The sequence below is a fragment of the Pleurodeles waltl genome, chromosome 3_1, assembly GCF_031143425.1.
Source record: "Pleurodeles waltl isolate 20211129_DDA chromosome 3_1, aPleWal1.hap1.20221129, whole genome shotgun sequence".
Taxonomy (NCBI): domain Eukaryota; kingdom Metazoa; phylum Chordata; class Amphibia; order Caudata; family Salamandridae; genus Pleurodeles; species Pleurodeles waltl.
The window spans coordinates 273,001,099-273,020,879 of NC_090440.1; the positions used below are offsets into that span (position 1 = coordinate 273,001,099).

At 43.0% G+C, this 19,781-nt stretch overlaps 1 protein-coding gene across 1 annotated transcript in view; it reads right to left on the reverse strand.

The window, feature by feature from the left end:
* Positions 1-7,773: 7,773 nt before the first annotated feature.
* TM2D3 (TM2 domain containing 3) overlaps positions 7,774-19,781 on the reverse strand; it is a 42,288-nt gene continuing 30,280 nt past the window's right edge. Inside the window, exon 6 of the mRNA XM_069222370.1 lies at positions 7,774-8,731. Within this exon, the coding sequence (XP_069078471.1) occupies positions 8,566-8,731 (166 nt within the window). The 3' untranslated portion in view covers positions 7,774-8,565. The remainder of the gene's footprint in view (positions 8,732-19,781) is intronic.

The window sequence follows — 19,781 nt, forward strand, 5'->3', positions numbered from 1 at the left end:
TGCTGTCAGGTCCGCTGGTTCGACCCTCTGTATATCCCTGACTTTATGCTCTCTGTCCTTCTTCCCGGGTGCCCTCGGCTGGTGCTTTTACGTGCCCATTCTCGGCTCACTCGAGGAGATGCAGGGGAAAGTACTGGGATGCAGCTGCGGGGCTCTTTCATTGCCAGCTCCACAGTAGGTGTTGTTTCATGACAGAAGGCTGCAATAGTGTCACACATCCGCATTATCTGTTGAGGCCACAGTAGTCTTCCTAGCGATGCGGGCCTTAATCTCCTGGGGGTGCAACGTTAACTCTGGATGAGGCAGGGCTGACCCAAGCTTCTCTCACCTGCGGGCAGTGTCTCAGCAGGCAGTCAGCATATTTCTTACTGTGCGCATGTCCAGATGGATCACCGGGGCAGTCTTCTCGGTGTGGCACTGTGTTCAGTGGCCGGCAGCCTGCACGTCTCTCTCACAGGCCGCTGCACCGTTTTCAGCCTGGTAGGCTGCAGGGGCCCACCGGGTGATGCCGCTGTCCCCAGTGGGTGGCCTTCTTGTCGCCCTGCACCGGTTGCTGTCCTGCTGGCAGTGGGTGCCATAGACAGAGGCTATTCTTCACCCACAAGGAACAGCAAAGTGGGGTCTTTCTTTCCCCCCCCCCCCCTCCCCACAAATCACCATTGTAGTGTTGGGGGCCCTAGGCTCCCCCCCACCCCACAAATCACCATTGTAGTGTTGGGGGCCCTAGGCTCCCATCATACTACAAATGACCACACGGACACATAGCTGTAATTCCTAGAACTGGCCCAGGGCACGTGCACCCAGCCCCTTTAATTAGCAGGGTCATCTGACTGGTGACACCTGTGATGGATGGGTGTGGGGCGAATGCGGAATCCAACCCTCAAGGAGTGGGTTGTAGAAGCACGTCAATGTATAAACACTGGTATGAGTCCAGCCAAACTCTACACAGCCTACACTCTGAAATGGAGCAGTGGGGAGCCACAGTCTTATAATATTTATAAAATGTCATCAAGCTGCCGACCTACAGAGGCTCCCACGTCTTCAGTGAGGCTTGGGAGCAACTGTAGCGGCTTTGGTAAATTGCCCTAGCTCCCAAAGACAATTACTGTCTTTACAGAGAAAAGGAAAACATACATTTTCAGACTAAGTTATTAGAGCAAAGAGGTGCCTAGAATCTCACAAACCAGTCAGAAAATATCTTGCTCTTAGAGGGTGGTTTAAATAAGAAAAAAATAAAGAAAGAAAGAAAGTGCCCACAAACCATAGTGTTAATAATTAGTATTTACTATGCACTATTTATTTTTCACAAATCATATAACAGTCATTATATTTAATATCTCATTGATGACCAGCATTTTCAAAGTGAATAAGATGTAAGCATCCTTAACCTATTAGTCAAAAACTGCCTATTTTCCTTACATCATCTGATTAACATTACTCAGTTGGCTGTCAAAGCACAGAATACGCCTGTAGACTATAGGGAAGTAGTTCTTAACACTTTGACCTCTGTGAATCCCAACGTAATTGTTACTGAAACTCGGGGACCCCTCAGTGAATCATTATTGGAATCCTGGACCCCAATGAGTCGTTACTAGAAGCTGGGAGCCTGGCCAAAGTACTTTTGATGATTTGAACCGCAAACAAATATACACAAAAAATACAGACACAAGCATTCATTAAATAAATATACAAATGATGAAATATTTGATTGAAACCACAATGTGAAGAAAAACAAAATAAATTGAGAAGATTGGCGTTTTTTAAACTCAAATTGAGGCCACTCATCGTCCATACTATATTCTGCTTGATGCACTTGTCCTGCTCCCATGAATCAATCTGATGATACTAACATAAGTTTTACCATCCAATTTCAAATTCCTTCACATTTACAGAATGTCTGAAATTTCAATTTTATATTTTGCTTCTTTATTCATGTACACTTTATTAATGTGGGTATATCATTTAATTTTTTAAGATGTTGTGGACCCCCTGAGTAGGTTTTGCGGACCCTCTCTCTGCAACAGATTTGAGCTGATCGGAGAATACTAAGAGTTCTATGATCTGGTTGAGGTGGACTAGAGACCACCTGAGGAAGAAATTTAGGATTTGTGCTTAGGATTACCCCGTCTTTGTGGACTTGTACAAAGGTTCATGAAGCATGTGGGCCTGAATCTTGCTTGTGCGAAGTATGGAGCCATCTGATGTGATCAGTAGCCATGCAGAGTGGTGTACGGAAGACTTCCTGACAGGAGTTGAATAGTTCTGGGTGTCGTTGAAAGTGGAGGCACCGTTCTCAGCACTTCCTCTGCAGTGGTTGTTTATGCAGAACCCCCTAGTAAGTACCCCCTGGGCGATTGCTGGTGATGCAGCTGCCTCTAGTGAGTGCAGAAGTGTTGAGGTTGCCTGCTCTGCAGTGTTGCCTCTGAAATTACCATTTGGGTGTAGCAGATTGAAGAGCACCCATAAGCATTTACGGTGTCTGCATCCTATTTCAGCTTTACTAATATTGGATACACTTGTGACCCAAAGAGGTGATCATCATTGAATAGCAAATTCAATGTATGAAGGTGGACACTTGGCTTTAATCCAGACAACTGCAGCCAGAAATGACACCTAGTGAGGATGCTGGTGTTGATACCTCGTGCACACTTACGTTCAGTGTGCACCAGTAAAGAGGTGGGCGGTAGTTGTCCCTAGATGTACATGGATCGCTAAGGGATGCTTTAGATTTGTTATCCACCTGGGGGTGATAACTAGTTTTCTCAGGATCAGTAGATGCGTCAGCTGATGTTATAAGCATTCGCTTGAGCATCAATAAGCATTGCACCATGTGTTGTGTCTTTGATAATGTCTCTACAAGGAAGTTGTAGTCTTCTTGTTCTTTTTGTCTTTCTCTAGGACATGCATGCTTACTTTGCGATAGCTAGCCACCCTTTAGATCACCTAGTGGTAAGTGGTGGTTTCATCTGGCGGGGATGGTCTAGCTGGGTAGACATCTGGGTCTATGTCACCCTGTCGGACGATATTGTAGTTCTCCTAGGGATGTCCTGCAGGCTCTGGGTTTTAAGGGGCATTATAAGATAAATATGGCTTTACTCCCCTTGTGAAGAGAGTGGGGACCTCCTTGAAGTGCATGGCTAAGGGGGCATACAAGCTGGTGGTAGTGGAGGATCTGAGGTGGGAGAACAGCCATTACTACGCAGCTGTTAACACGCATGCGTTACAAAACATGCTGTTTACCACGCATAACCTTAACCACACATTGTTTACAACACATATGCCTTTACCACACACGCCTTTACAACAAATTAGGTTGTAAAGGTATGCATGGTAAGGGCATATTCATGTTGAAGGTGTGGTAAAGGGTATCAGCATCGTTAGAGGAAACAGAAAGACTTCTGTTTCCTCTTTACGACCTGCCTCACTGGAGACCTGCCTGCTTGCCGTTGTGAGGAGATTAAGGTAAGGGACACGGGGGTAGGGTTTAGGACTGGGGAGAGAGGGGATTGTTTTAGGGCTCAGAGCAGGTTTTTAAAAAACTTTTTTTAAAGGGGCGGGTTTAGGGCTTGGTGGGGGATGGTTTAGGACTTGAAGGGGGTATAGCTTTAGTGTTGGGGCGGTGATAGGGCTTGTTGGGGTGGGTTTTTCTTTTTTAAATGGTTGGTGACAGAGGGGAGGTGTCACACTGTGGTACTGTTTTACTGCCTGGAAGGTGTGTGTGGGTCTAGTATTGGGGCAGGGGGCCCTTTTTTTGTTTTGCTTTTTATTTTTTTATAAAGAGTTTGGGTTGGGGGAGTTGTCGCTCTGGCGTCCTAATTTAGGGCTTGGGGCAAGGGGGGTGGTGGTGTAAGGGCTCAGGGCAGGGTGCAGGTATTTTTTTTTTTAATAAACAGGTTGGGGTTTAGGGGTCACTGGTGTGAGGTCTTAGGACTTTGGGGGTCAGTTTTAAAGGTTCAGGGCAGGAATCATTTTTTTTTTTTAAATGGTTGTGGGTGGGGGGTGCAGAGGTTCGGTTTTAGTTTTTAGGGCAGGGGCCAGGGAAAACCTAAACCACGCATATGCATTTAATATGCATGCTTTTACAACAAAATGCATTGTAAACGCATGCATGGTGTAGGAAGCCGGCTCTGTATATACTACATCAAAGTGAGATATAGTGTGCACAGAGTCCAGGGGTTCCCCAGAGGCTTAACAGAGGCTAAAGTAGATAATACTAATGCTCTTTTGTGGTAGTGTGATCGAGCAGTTAAGCTTATCAGAGGGTAGTGTAAAGCATTTGTTGTACACACACAGACAATAGAAAAGCACACACTCAGTGACTTAACTCCAGACCAGTGGTTTTTGTATAGCAAAAATATATTCTCTTTATTTATTTCTAGAACCACAAGATTCAAGTTGCAGGTACTTACTTCAATAGATTTGAATTTCACACATCAATAGTACTTTGTTTGAAATCAATAAGTGATACTTTTAAAATATTGGCAATTATCGTTTTTAAAAGTTGACAGTGCAATTTTCAGAAACAGTAAGTTAGTACGATTTAGAGGTAAGTACTTGACCTACAGTTCCAGTCCCTGTGGGGTTAGGAAGTCCACAGCTTGAGGTTCAAGTGGACCCCAAACACCCACCACCAGCAACACGGGGCCGGCTGGATGCAGGGGTCAATGTTGAGGCAAATTTAACATGGGCTCCTATAGAGACTGGGGCACTCGGAATCTGGCCTGCCTGCGGGTAAGTACCTGCGACTTTGAAGGGCAGAGCCAGGGGGTTTAGAGGTGCACGGGGGGGCACAAGTAGGCACCAAACATACACTCTCAGCGGCACTGGAGCAGCCAGATGCAGGGTGCAAACAAGGTGTCTGGTTTCCAAAGCTAGTCTATGAGGGGACGCCGGGGGTCACTCAGATGCTGCAGGCGGGGTCCAGGGGGTCGACTTGGACAAACCACAGGCAGGAAAGGGAGGAGGGCTGCCTGATGAACGTAGCTGCACTGGACGTCAGGTTCTCAAAGGCCTGGGGGTTGGGGGTGCAGTGGTCTTTTAGGCATCGGATATCTTTGTCTGGAGCTTTCGTGGTAAGGGGAGTCCTTGGTATTCCCTCTGCTGGCATCGGCGTGGAGGGGTAGAGAGGTCAACCCAGGGTGGGCACTTGCTCACAATCGCCTGGGGACTCTCTATAGCTGGTTGGCCACCTGGTCACCAGCCAACTGTGTCGGTTGCAGGGTGGTCAGGACTCTGGGATCAGGGGAGGCTCTGGAGTCCCTTGGTTGTAGTTTCTTCTCGGACAGGGCAGCTGTTCACGGGAGTCCTTGGTGAGGCAGGGTAGTCCTCTGGAGATTGGCAGAGGTTGCTGGCCCATCATTGATCCTAAATCTGAGGCTCTTGACTGCGGAGGAAGGTGAAGGAAGTGTCCCAAGGAAATCTGGCCAGTTAAGTTCCATCCAATTGGAGGGGTTGTTCCTTACAACTGGAACCTTGGTTTTTCCCCCGTTCAGTTTAAAACAACTGGTGGACATCCAGTTAGTTACCTGTTTCAGACAAGCGTTTGATTGGAGGTTTTGTTAGTGTCCAAAGTGAGATGAGTATCTGTGTGTGGTCAATAGCTCCACCAGTGGAAGAACGTATTAGTTGAAGAGCAAGGCACTTAGGAAAGAGATCTGTGGAACTCCACACTTTAGGGGGGTAAGCTGTTGAGAGCAACAATTCCTCCTGAACCTGAAAACTCCTGTTTTCAAGAACTGTGGCAAGCCATTTGAGGGCAGCTCCCACAATTCCTGCCTCTTCAAGCCTTTGAATTAGGACAGGAAGTTAAACAGTGACAAAGGCCACACTTCGATTCAGCAAAACAAATGTCTGCTGAGCCACCTTGGTTGATGATTGCTTTTAGTTCTTCGGTTGTTGCTAACTGAACAGTTTCTGTGCTGCTGCTCGGCCTGAATCATGTTTGGGTGTAGGATGGCATGTGCCTCCAAAAAACAAGAGGACAGGTGATTATTAAAATACCTCTCAGGTGCCTTGCTAAGCCCTGGAAGGAGGGAGATGGGTTGAAAGTTCTCTACACAAAGGGAATCTGCCAATGGCTTTTTCAGAATAAGTCTAATGATGGCATGTTTCCACAGAGGGAACAGTGTTGCTTTGCAGTAAGTAGTTGAAAGTGTCTGTCAATTTGGACAGGATCATATACACTCCTTTCCTGAGTAAATAAGAGAGGCTGGGTTGAGCAGTGACCCCGATTTAATAGTTCGAATGCTTTCCTTGGTGGTCTCACTGTTAATGGACGGGAAGGTCGGTAGTTTGATTTTAGTCGGGTTTGATGTGATCGAGGTTATGTTTAGAGTAGCTTATTTGGGAAGGGAGAATAATGTTATTCATTCACTTTTCCTATAAAAAAAAGTTTGCAAGCATCTTGCAGTGCTCCTCTGTAGGCAGGGGGCCGTTTGGCACTTGGCTGGTTTCACTAGCTTGTTTATCAGCTTGAATAACATTTTTGATTAATTAGGGGCATTTTCCATTTTAGCACTGAAATCTCTCACTTCTCTTATGGCATACTGGTATCTTTTCATAGTTTTCTTGTATGAAGCCTTGCCATCATACGTTTTTATCGAAGCTTTTTCTGGCTAGTTAGCTTCCTTTTTTAGTACAGCGAGTTTAGATGTGAACCAAGGGGCGTGTCCTGCCGGGCGACTGGGCCCCCCAATTTTTTTTTTTTTTTGGGGGACAAGGACGTCCATGGAGCCGCAGTCAGTCCTCAAAACGTTTGTATCTTTCTCCAATGTCCCATTCCATTGTGTGAACGGATTCCGCTAGGGAGCTTTCCCAACCTGTAGTGTGGAGGTTAGACCTACATAGACTATTCTTGGGGGCAAGGGGCAGTTTAGATTTGTGCCGGATTTTGTGCATGGAAAAGGGCACTCTGTAGTGGCCCGACCAATATATTGGGATGGGAAAGTCTGTTGCCAAATCACTTATATTTGAAAAGATGGGATCACGTATGTGCCCAATTTATGGGTCGGATGGCTCACGAGTTGAATCATCTGGATAGCAGCCAGATCTTTAATTACGTTTTTTTTTAAACACTGCTGTCATTGTCGAAGTGTAAATTTAAATCTTTCAGTAATGTGAAATTAGCATTCTGTAGGCTCAGTTCAGCTATTAGCTCTGGGAGTGTTGGCTATATTTATTGACGGGGGGGGAGGAGAAAGACATATCAGTACACCTGGGGGGGGGGGGAAGAATATATCAGCATACCTGAGAAGGTGAACGTGGCAGAAAGCTCCAGGGTGAAAAGCAAACTTTCACTCCCAGGAATCTTTATGGGTGTTAGTTGTCCTTTTAGTTTGCCTTTGAAAATTATGGCTAACTCCCCCCCCCCCTTTTTTCTCTTCACAGTCGCACCTTGCGATAGATAACATAACCTTGTGGGAGAGACATGACTGAGTAATAAACACTACACAAATAGAAAGCCTATATAAAATTAAAGATTGTGACGTCACTATTTCTTCCATAACATTCTGCAGGTAGTTTCTGCTTTTTAAACATGTTAAAATTACAGTTCAAAATAATTTACAATCCAGGAGGCATGCTAGATTTTTGATATTGTAAATCCTTTGGTGTTTCGGTACATGTTCCTTGTTATAAGCCTGAGGTTGTCTAAAGCAGGTCTCATTAGAAAAAATATTTTGTTTGGGTGTTGAGTACGAACAGCTGTTTTATCAAAACTTAAACTACTAGACTGCCATCATCACACACAGAAAGAATGACTACTTTTAACTTTTTGTAAACGTCTTTATTGGTTGTCACTTAAATTCGTGCATTCCTTACATTCACTCTATTGTAGACATTTTTCCTGCATTCATTTTTAACAATGTTAAACGTTAGGTGTGGCCCAGGACTCCCTGCTATCTACACCCACATTTTGAACGTATTTGCCGACACAATGCTAATCCTGCAATTTTTAGGGAATTGAGCTAGGGAAGTTCAAGGTAAACAACCTAACAGAACTGAATTAGTAGCATAAAGCATGGGAGGGTTTGTTTGTCATTTAAGTGTTCTACTCCTGCACACCATGATGCCTCGCAGAAACTACTTGCATGCCTTCATTCCATATCTTTCCCTCCCTGTAACTATTTCTTCTCTGTTATGGGGCTGTACACCTTCATCTTGTTTGACAGTCCCAACTGTGTTCACAGCCTCGTTGCTGCATCCCATTTGGCTTTAACTTCTGGGTCCCAGCCATAAGTTAGTGACAGGGACATAATGGCTCAAAATGTGGATCTGTAGTTTACCAGTAAAGCTGCATGAACCAAACAAGCTGTAGTTTCTATAAACATGGCCAAAGGAATTGGGTCTTAACACTCATTCCACAGTATGTACGTCTTTTATCTTGTGAAATCAAATACTTTTTTCACTGAAAAAAAGATTGTAGGACGATTACTTTTAATAAATACATTGACTGATTTAACCTTAATAAAGGCAGATGAAGTACAGATACTGTACATTAAATATGCAGAAAAGTGTCAATACCACGATGTTAAAACTCATTTTCCTGCTTTAGACATCGTAATGTCACTAAATATACAGAGAGCCATCTGCGGGTCCCACATACCCTACTCCAATTAACAGAACATCTATCAGTGTCCATATTCCAAGACCTCCAAAGCTGAAAAGTTTTCCAAGTCCCTCACGCCACTGGCCCAGGTAAAAGCGATCTGCTCCAAATCCACCAAGGGTAATGCTGCAGGGAAAAAACAACAGAAAGAACGTTAGATAATTCTCCATTATGAGATTGTCATAGTCTTAAAATTTAGAATCTCTCTGCAGTTGTGGAAGCCTAGAACATAGCAACTAAACGTTGATGTAAAGGTACATTTTTTTGTGTGTGTATTAAATATACATAAACACATACATACAGTACATTTTATACTAAAACTTGCTGGAATAAAAATGGTTTAAAACTTAAACAAAGAAGCAGCCTGCGCCAACCATTATTCTGGTTTCTTTCATAAAAGAAAAATCAAGGACAAACTAGCGTATCATTTTAAGGCAACAAAGAGCCAAGAGAATCCCAGCATGCAACATGTTGGCACTTGATCATGCAGTTCTTGCTTTCTTAAGAGTGATGGAGATCACAGTACACCGACTCCTTCTTTTTCAGATGCATGTTTGTTTAAAATTGAGTGCAGCCAAATAATATCACAGTATAATTTAAGTCAGACTCGTCATCAAGATTTCTTCACTTCAGTTAGGATTTATCATTTCTCAATCACTTCTGTTGCAGTGGTTTCTGACCCGCTCAGTTTTCTCACTTTTTTCCAATAGCATAATTATAATAGTTTATAGCTTACAGTAGTACTAGACTCCATAGCCCTTATTTCTAGAGCACCCTTAAGGGTCTACATTCCAGTCCAGTGAAAAGTTTGACTTCAAAGCTAGTTCATAAGTAGATGTTTTTCACTCCAAGTACAAGTTACATCTCTCCACACTAGTCCAATTCCAATTTTCTCTTCCACATTTCTTACGTCTATCTCCATGAATGTAATGAGCTTGCTATGCTATTCTAAAATCTATGAATTTAATGAACATTCGATGAAAGAGGTTAAAATTTTAGGGATGGAGTTTAGCCGTTTCAGAAGATGGCATGCCTTTGAACGGCTCAGTGAGCAGCTGGGCCATTACTTGCGGTACTCATCACCACATGTCAGATCGCGATCAGGCATACATGGCCAGAATCATGAAGAGGATCTTCATGCTGAGCTGCCGCAGCACAGAAGGTATGGTGCTGCAGACAATGTCCTGCATGCACTCATTCAGGGGTTCACCTCTGGGTTGCTGGCACCCACCAAGGTTTAGGATCCCGGAGTCTGGAGGGAATCAACACCACCTGAGCTTCTCTCTCTGGCTGCGACAATCCCGACGGGACTGCTGGAGGGTTGCTGTATTCACAGTGGCAAGACACCCTCCCACCTCCACCGGATTATCAACAATATTCACCAGCAAAATTTCACACTACCTTCCCCCTACAATGAGTACTGAAGAATTATAACAGGAACACAGGGCCTCGAGGTGAGCGGGTCATCAATGATGTCACTTACCGATCCTTAATGGGTAGTGGGGTGAGAGAGTTGGTGGGTCCATAAGCGGCAGACATCTTTGTTTGGGCAAGAGCCGGAAAAGCAATATAATTGAGGATGCAAAGTTCCTCTTTTGGACAGTCTAAAGGTAATTTTCTATGCATACTGACAACTAGTGGCGAAAAAGGAGTACTGCAGCTATGTATGTGTTATCTAAATCACCTGCATTTCTCCTCTCTGCAATTCTACTGACCTCTTACTAGTTGTTTCTAAAGATGAACAGGTGGGTACTGGACCATACAGGCTGGCATACCTCTTGTTCACTACTACTGAGGGGCAAGAAGTCCCAAAAGTTATCTTTTTCATAGGCGTCAATAAGCAGAAGGAGGAAAACTCATCCGATGCTTTCAGACTCCAGCACGGTTTGATCAAACTTTATGGACTTATGAAAACTGAAAGACATTAAAGTCTCAAACACAGTGGAATCATCATTAGCAGAAACAGAGATGAAATCTACAAGGAGAGGTCACTCTTTAAAACTCAACTTAGTAAGTCCTAAAAACTTCTTGAAGCTCTGGAAAGGAGGCTGAAGAAACACTGGACTAGGGTGCTGAACAATGGCACTTAAAACGGTCATGGACTTGGAAGAAAAAAGCAGAAGAGGCAATGTCTACCTACATGGCCACCCACAAACGGAGGAAAGAGAAGGTATGTCAGGCTTTTTGGCAACTTTCCTACCAAAGCTAATTCAAGTGGACTTTCGAAACCTCTAGAATGCTAAAGATCCTTTGGACTGATATAGACCAGGAACTCGAGCAGAAAAAAAAAACCAACACTGATGAAAATGTGCCTCTTATGACACCAGCATGCAATGTTCACGGTTCAGTCAGACATCACGGCCTTTGTTTCTAAGGGCACTGGTCTATTCTTTGCCACCAACTTCTCCCATAAAATTAGTGTGCTCTGGAGTAGATTCCTCACCCTCCATCCTGCATTATAATAAAAAGGAATTATATTCGTCTTTTATAGATCTAGCAACAATGCTTATAACGGTTGAGGAGATAACACAGGAGTTTGAAGATCCTTAAAAATGTCAAAACGTTCCTGGAACTGCTGGATCAGAATCCGATGGATGTGATGCTTTTATCTCCCAGAGGGAGAGAGTTAAGCCACTAGTGCAAACTCAGACTGAGTTGGAAACCTCCAAAATGGATGCCAGCTCCTTGCAAGTGCAATACGGGTATCTTCCCAGAAATTATTACACACAAAGGGGAGATAGAGAGAGCGCACCCTACGCCTGACACCCTGCCTCCCAACATTATAGATGTGTAGCTTCAGTTAGAGAGACCCATATTTTTGGTCTACTGGGGCACTACAAGTAGACAAAGATAATAGGAGAATACACACCACCCACAATTCATTGCGGCATGCTTTATCATTAGTGCCTTCTCACCATCCAGGTACGTTAATACCCCTTGAATGGCTTAAACCATTGGTGAAAGTTCGATAATTTTTTTTACTGGATAGAGCAGGGATCAAAGTGCCTAAAAAGGTCTTAGACTACACCCAAAGATTTCTCTTTTATTACCATGGCATCCTAGACACATTTAAAAATAGAAATGGGATGTTTGAAATTAATGTTTCATACATTCACTCTAATTTTGCCTACCAAGGGTGCTAATGCCATGAAAAAAGTGTTTTTATCAATTTCAAGCTACTTTGCATTTTTATTTACAATCAGAATTCTGACCTACTGTTACTCATGAAAAGGGTGCTTGTGAAGCACGCAGGTAATTCAGTTTCTTCACAATTAGTCATGATTAGCACTGGCCTTCACACAGACAAAATTAGCATCAAGCTTAAACTACTGGTGATGCAGTAATCACGTCGGATATAATGTGAATATTCTACGGACCTGCCTACTCCTACAGACGTATTGGATCCCAGTTTGGCATTAACTGTAGAGACCAGTGCGCTGGCAACAGTGCAATTATTGGAACTTGCAATGCTTCATGATACTGACAGGAAGTACAATCCCAAGAAAAGATGACTGAACTTTGCCCAACAGTAGTAGCATTTTGTGCTGTTAGACATTGGAAATTAGGAGACCCACCAAGGATCTCACAATGGAAAGTAGCCATGATTTTAATGGCATCATATGAACATGTGATTTAAAAGCTAAATCATTACCCACAAAAACACAAGGAAGTATAGGAGTCCTATATTCAAAAACTTGTAACCCACCATAGTGAACATGCTGGAAGCTCCTATTACTTGTGTGTTTATGATTCCACTTACATTGAATGTGTTTCATATTGCTAAGTTTCAAGCTGAAGACCTTGGTTGGGTCAGGACTCTCCATTTTTTTTTTGTACTGTGCTATCGCGTGTTAGGACATTGTTACGAATCATGTGATGAAGCATGTATATCCCTGGCCTTTCCTTCTAGTTGTGCTTATGTTAAGTAGGTCACACTTCTGAAATTCTGTGTAATGATGATAATCTAATAAAAAAGTTCTCAGTCATGCCATCTTCCATAATGTTGTATGCAACCATTCATCCTTCCACAGAGAGCCGTTGAAATGGAAACAAAGCTTTGAGCTCTAATTTCTTCACTAGATCAACAAGACGAACTAATGATTTAACTTTGACTGTCATCATGCTGGGACTGTCGTCACTTGTGGCTACGTTAACGGAACAGTGATGTTTTACTTTAAAGTGAGACATGCCTATGGGAACAGTTTCCAGGGGACACAAAAATCTAGAGCATCGACAATGTGTGTAGCTTTTAACGACATTTTGATTTTCAAGCCGTTGTCCTCTGTTTTGTTAAAAGAGAACATAGACATTAAGGACAAGTTTAGGAACCCTCAATTTCTTATACAAACGTATCCTGCTTAGAACACCACCACCACCTTTTTTTTGCTAATCACAGCCGCTATAAGCACTCCCCCCCCTTGAATCGAGATTTCTTTAAAAATGTGCTCCAGAACAGTTGTTTTCATTAAATTAACTGAACAGCTGCACTGTAGTTCAGCTAGGCCTATGGAAAGATTAAGTATCTGAAGCGTGGCGGTCTCTAAGTGGATCCTAGCTTGTGACACACGGCGGACATGCTGAAAAACGCAAGGACTTGCCTTTGAGATTCTTCTCTGTGACAAACAACTGTTCCCTAGGTGGTTTGCTGGGCTGTCAAAAAATCCCACTCGCATAAGTAAAATATTTCATGTCCTTGTGCAGGCTTCAAGAGTATTTCATCATGGCTTTCTTTCAGCATCACAACAAGTTTGTCTCCGCTTAATGTATTTGATTTATGTGACAATGGTATCAAAAAAGATGGATAAACAATGGTCATTGTGCGTTTTTAATGGCCAGTTACTAATCATCTTATAATTGTATAATCACAGAATTCTTATTTCAGAATAGCCAATATGGTTTATGCCTCTACCAGAAAGTAACAAAGCAACACGTTTCTTCACTGATCAAGAGGTTTCATGTCAAGGAGCCACAGAGGACAAAGAAAAGCTTTGTCAGGGGTAAGTCATCTCCCTTATGTAAACCAGTCACAGTTTCAAAACAGACTTCCAATCCACTGTACTACAGATGCTGCACCCAAGTTCATTTTATTCTGTCAATAAGGCACTCCTTGTAAGAAGTGGGAAGTGAGTATCTACTAACTGAACCAGCCTTATAACCCATACCCACTTCAGTAAATTGCTATCTAAAATATTAGTTTTCTACTACTGAGAAGAAGAAAAAAAGGTATGTCCCGGCATAAAATAAAAGGAATTACACAAGTCTGCACTATATGAGCATTGCAAAATGCAAATCACAGTTCACCTTCAGTACACCCCTCGTGTCCACGGCACTGGGTGGTGAGGATGGCTCTCAGAGGTATACCTCACAGTCAATCAAATATACCAATTTTATGGTTGTTCTTATGGTCCTTTTGGTAGCAGCATCGTCCTTCACAAAACCGCTAAAACATCACAAAACTGATCTCAAATGTCAGCGGATTTATATGACTGGCAATTGAGACAATAGGCTGTTCATGTCTCAGAATGCAGTCATCAGGAAACAAACTACTTTCAGCAACTACCTTCTGCAGGATCAGGGACACACAAACTGAAGAGAATATGCCATCCCACCTCCCATGCCACGAGAGGCACATACTAGGTTTCAACAGGCTAGGAACAAACAGTTCTTCAACTTCCAAAATAGAAGGCAGTTTGAATGAATACAGATTCAGAACTCTTTCTCTCCCCGGTTAGAAAAGCTGGGTGGGTCAGGGATGTGGAATTCCTATCGCCCGACGCCCGGGACATCTTGTTTGGGGTCAAGGGCAACAAGTTTTTATGTTTACTTTGTCCTTGGGACAAGTAGGCCCAACCCTCTGCAGCACAAACCCTTTGGCTGCCTGTTTACAAAGAGTGGAACTCTCTGCAGTTGAGGTAATGTGTTTCCAAAAGATAATGCTGTTCGAACTTGTATTTATGGTTCATTATTTGAAAGTCTTCATTATTAGGGTGAGTGCTGTAAATAAATGTTTTAAGGTCACACTTCACTACTGACGTTGGTTCCAGTAAAAAAAAAAAAAAAAGTGTATACACATATTTGAAAAGTTTAGGCTATGAGGCTAAATATAATGCTCCCAGAATGCTCTCTGATTAGATGCAAATGAAGTGTCATTTAGTAAAATGTGTTGATGCATGCTAGTATTTCCCAAAAATATTTCTAATGGAAAATCAGTGTAACCATTTTCAACACGATTATGGGAAGCATAAAAATAAACAAACACTGACAAAGTCAACTGATCCAACTTATTTTTATAAGTCTTTTAGTTTCATCAATGCGTGTCTTGTTTTGACATGGTTTTTGTAACACTTTATTGTTGTGGGAGCTACCAGGCCCTCAACATTGTAACAAACACTGGCAAAAACCACCCAAAAAGTTTTTGAACTCTAAAAGCACACGTTGCCACCAGTGGCATAACAAAGGCCCCGCAGCCGCCCTCCAGGGGGCCCCTTCAGCACAGCACCTGCCCTGAGTGAGTCTGGAGAGGGGTCTCCTCCATGTTCTTTGCAAAGGGGCACACTCCAGTTTCGTTACGTCACTGATTGCCACTGTAGTTCCTGACACTGAACAAAACTACTTTGTGTGCCAATATGTTCCTTGTGGAAGAGCAGAATGCGATCACTCACAGTAAAGCCAGCCGAAAGAGAGAGAAATAGAAGTTTAATAAAAACAAAATGTCTTTGTTAACACCAGACCTAATTAGGGACCAAGACCCACATGTAGGTAGCTTTTTGCATGTCGCAAACAGCGACTTTCGCTGTTTGCAATGTGCAAAAAGCACATTGAGATGCACAAACCCAGTTTTGCGATTCGGTAACCTGGTTACCGAATCGCAAAACTGGTTTGCGACTCGCAATCGGGTGTTCCCTTCCTAATTGCGACTCGCAGTGCAATGTAGGATTGTTTTGTGATCGCGAACGAGGGCGCAAACCAATCGCAGTTTGCACCCATTTCAAATGGGTGCTAACACTTTCGCGGAAGGGGTCCCCATGGGACCCCTTCCCCATTGTGAATGTCACTGTAAGCATTTTTTCAGAGCAGGCAGTGGTCCTGTGGACCACTGCCTGCTCTGAAAAAATGAAACTAAAACGTTTCATTTTCCGTTTTTGTAATGCATCTTGTTTTCCTTTAAGGAAAACGGGCTGCATTACAAAAAAATAAAAAATAAAATGCTTTATTGAAAAGCAGTCACAGACATGGTGGTCTGCTGTCTCCAGCAGGCCACCATCCCTGTGAGGGCCGCCATTCGCAAGGGGGGGGGGGTCGCAAATTGCGACCCACCTCATGATTATTCATGAGGTGGGCATTTGCGAAGCCCTTGCGAATCACAGATGGTGTCAGGGACACCATCCTACATTCGGATTTGCGAAATTGCAAGTCGCTCTGACTCGCAATTTGCGGGTCGCAAATCTGAACCTACCTACATGTGGCCCCAAATTCTTAAAGTCACAAAAGTGCACCCATGGTATATGTCGTACCCCTATAAAATATTTGTGAACTGTATTATAGCATGGGTAAATACGATGTGTAGATTTGCTCATGTGAAAATCTATTGAGCATTTGCAAGTTCATTTTCCCTCCAGCCACTTTCTTCCCAACCCTGGAAGAAGTTCTAATTCTGCCATTGTCAGGAGTAAATGTCCAACCTTTCTTATTATGGGAAAATATTAGAGAGAAGCTGGTGAAAATCTTTAAAACATGCAGGTTAGTAGGTTTGCAGACTCAAAGGCATTCCAGCCCTGGAACTATTGCTTACTGCGTCCTCCAGCCCCAGTATGCAGATCTGCAGAAAGGTGGCAAAATAAGGAAATTGCTACAGTAGGGATTGAAACTGCAAGTATTCAAGTCCTACTATGGTAGTAGCTCTGGCATAATCAGAGAGGCTATTATCAGAGCTCTTCCATAATGAGATTGCTGCCATAATTTGTCGCCACACTACATGGCACCAAAGGGACAAGTAGATCTTTTTACAGGACAAGTAGATTTGAGAAGCAACTTGTCCCCTGGACAAGTAGATATTTTAATAAATTCCACACCCCTGGTGGGTTGTTGGCATACTCCACCCAGGTAATCGTCTCAAGACCTAAGCCATACAGAAAATTGAAAAAACAAAAAAGCAACACTTTAGAAGTGCCAGGTCAGAACTTTAACGGTAGGTTGTTGATGACAAAACAACTGTCAGGTCAAACTAAAATGTAGTGTAGATGCCATCAAACCAGGCTGTGCAGCAAGATGTAGCCAGCTGTCAACTGGAGGGAGGAGTCCATACTGCACATTAACTGCTTGCTGTTTCATTCGTGATATAGAGTTTTGCAAAACCAGCATCCTCTTCCTCAGATTAGACAATGACTTCATGCTCCAATATATAAATCAGTTCGGAGGCATAAAGTCCAGGCCTTTCTGAAATCTGGCAAGGAGCATTATAGAATCACATCTCAGTAAACGCACAATATCTAGTAAGGACTCACAGCAAAGTAGCTGACCCTCCAGATATTTTCTGAATTGCAGCACCTGCTGCCTGCATCTCACTGTCTTCAGAACCTGAAATCCAAAAGTAACCATCTTTCTACAGACATTTTTGCATATCAACTCCACTCACAACTCCAGTTCATCAGCTGGAAACCCAAACAATCTAAAAGTCCTGATACTAAAAAAAAAAAAAAAAAGTGTTGAGGTGATCAGCTACCCTTTAGTTAATAGTGTTAGTGACTGCACTTCAACAGTATTAATAAAGCGTTCAACTCTTCGGAAGCTTTAAGCATCGTCACTCTACTTCCTTTGTTTGCTTTTGTCTGAATACAGGCTGGTACTCTAGAACTAATTGCCTGTAGATTTTCAGGTCTACTGCGAGAATCCTGGGTCTTCTGCAACCAGCAAAGCAATTTAGTCAAGAACTCTGGGCCCCAGGTACCACCAAAGCTTACATGTCAGACTGGAAACCTTGACATAGCTGGCGCTTGGTTGAGAATATTCACCTTACTACTATATATCTAGTCTGTTCAACATTCTGGTAGAACACAGATCATCTATTTTTGTGAAACATTAATAAATAAATAAATGGAAAACCTTCTAGTCAGCAGGGTTATGAGAGATGATCACCTCTGTGCATCTCCATCTCTTAAATGGTAATTTCCTCTGAATGTTACTCTTTCCTCAATTTTGAAGTCAGCAGAAAAATAAATCCATCACTCTCAAAATGCTTTGTGACAAGTCTAATATGGGCCTCTCTGATCTCATTTACGAATGTGTGATAACGGCAAGATATAAATCCCACACTTTTGCTAGTCTCAAGGGCCTACCTCACACATTTAAACATACTCACAAAAATTTGCAGGCAAGGGACAAATTCAATAATTATTTCAAACAACCAATATTAACTCTTGGTTTCAAGGGGTAAATTATTAGCCCTTTTTTATTCCATTTAATTGCAAACAACAGCATTCGACTCATTGGAGAGCAACCTATCTCTAATTCTATCAAAATAGCGCAGATATATACAAATCTATATACATTTAGAACAAACGTATATAACAAACAGTACATGAAGGGTCTCAAAAATAAGAATCTAAAAGAAAACATGTGCCCAACTACAAAACCTTATATGATAGTCACTATAACACAATAAACAATGTGATCTAATACCATATGATGACCAAGGGTCTTGCACCCAGCTGTACAATACCTAAATGTTTTTTGAAAAGGTATTATGTAGTGCTAAACAAATTTTGTATAACAATTCATTATCACTCCAGAACCCTTGATCCCACTAGAAAGATGTCGACGCGTTTCGGCCTTAACACTCAGGGCCTCCTCAGGACTGTCGGAGGGCACTGGCACCACTTTCTTTCCATTATGGTGAGTGTCCGATCTTATAAATTATTATGTTCGTTCTCGATTCCTTCTATTGCAGTACCACATCACAGTGGTGTTGTGCACAGAAGAAAAAAAACCTCATTGACAGATAGTAGGCAGACAGGCCCACAGGACCAGGCTAAGGGCCCACAATTCCAACAGACTATAAAGGAGGTAGTTTATGCAGAGAACAAAGCCTTTTGATCTTCTCCTCTCTCAGGTGACTGCCACAACCCAGCAATGATGCATCCATCACCATAGTCAGGTCTGGATGGGGAAGAGAGAGAAGGGTCTGTTGCTGGTCAGGTAGCAATCAAGTTACACCACTGCAGTCTCTGATGAAACCTGGATGAATTCAGACCAGTTTCCATGGTGCTTCTCAAACTAAGACTTCAGATTCCACTGCAGCACCAGCATATGCCACCTGGCCAAGTAGACTAGCAAGATGCACAAGGGCAACAGGCCAAGAAGCCTGAGAGATGCTCCAGATCCAGAACAGAGACAAACATCAGGATCAAAGCAAACTGACCTGGCCTCGTTTGGGGGAGAAAAGACCTAAACTGCACAGTGCTGAAGATGGCACTAATACAAGGAAGTCTTTGTGAAGGAGTAAGGTGTGACTTCTAGTTGATCGACAACCCCAACTACATCACAAGGTTCGCTGTTGTCTGGAGGTGGTCTACGAATGACTGATGAACAATCCATTTACAGTCAGAGGTAGGGAAAAACTGGCATCCTCAACCTCCAAAGATGGGTGGTGACCACTGCCATCACCTTTGTAAACATATGAAGGGCGCTGGTAAGGCCTGAGGAGATCGTCGCAGACCGAAAATGATCTCGGCTAACCTTGAAACACAGGTAACATCTCTGGGATTGCAGGACATCCACATGAAAGTATGCATCCTGCAGGTCCAAGGTTAACATCCAGTCATCCAGACCCAGGGAAGACAGAACCTGGGCAAGTGTAAGCATTGTGTCTTAATGCAGGAAGACGTTCAGAGGGAGATGATCAAATACAGGGCGAAGTCTTCCTTTGGTATAAGGAAACAGCAAGAGCAACATGCTGCGCCTACTCCAAATCCAAATTCATCTCCATAACCCCTTTATACAGTAGCGCACACACCTCCTGAAGTAAGATGGATAGGTGTTTCTCTGAAAGCTACTTCGATATGGGTAATACTTGCAGTGTGTTGGAAAGCAATGAAAGGGCACAGTCCTGCTAGACAATCTGTAGGATCTATCTTTTGGATGTAAATGATTGCCACCCTGGGGGAAAATGTTGTATTCT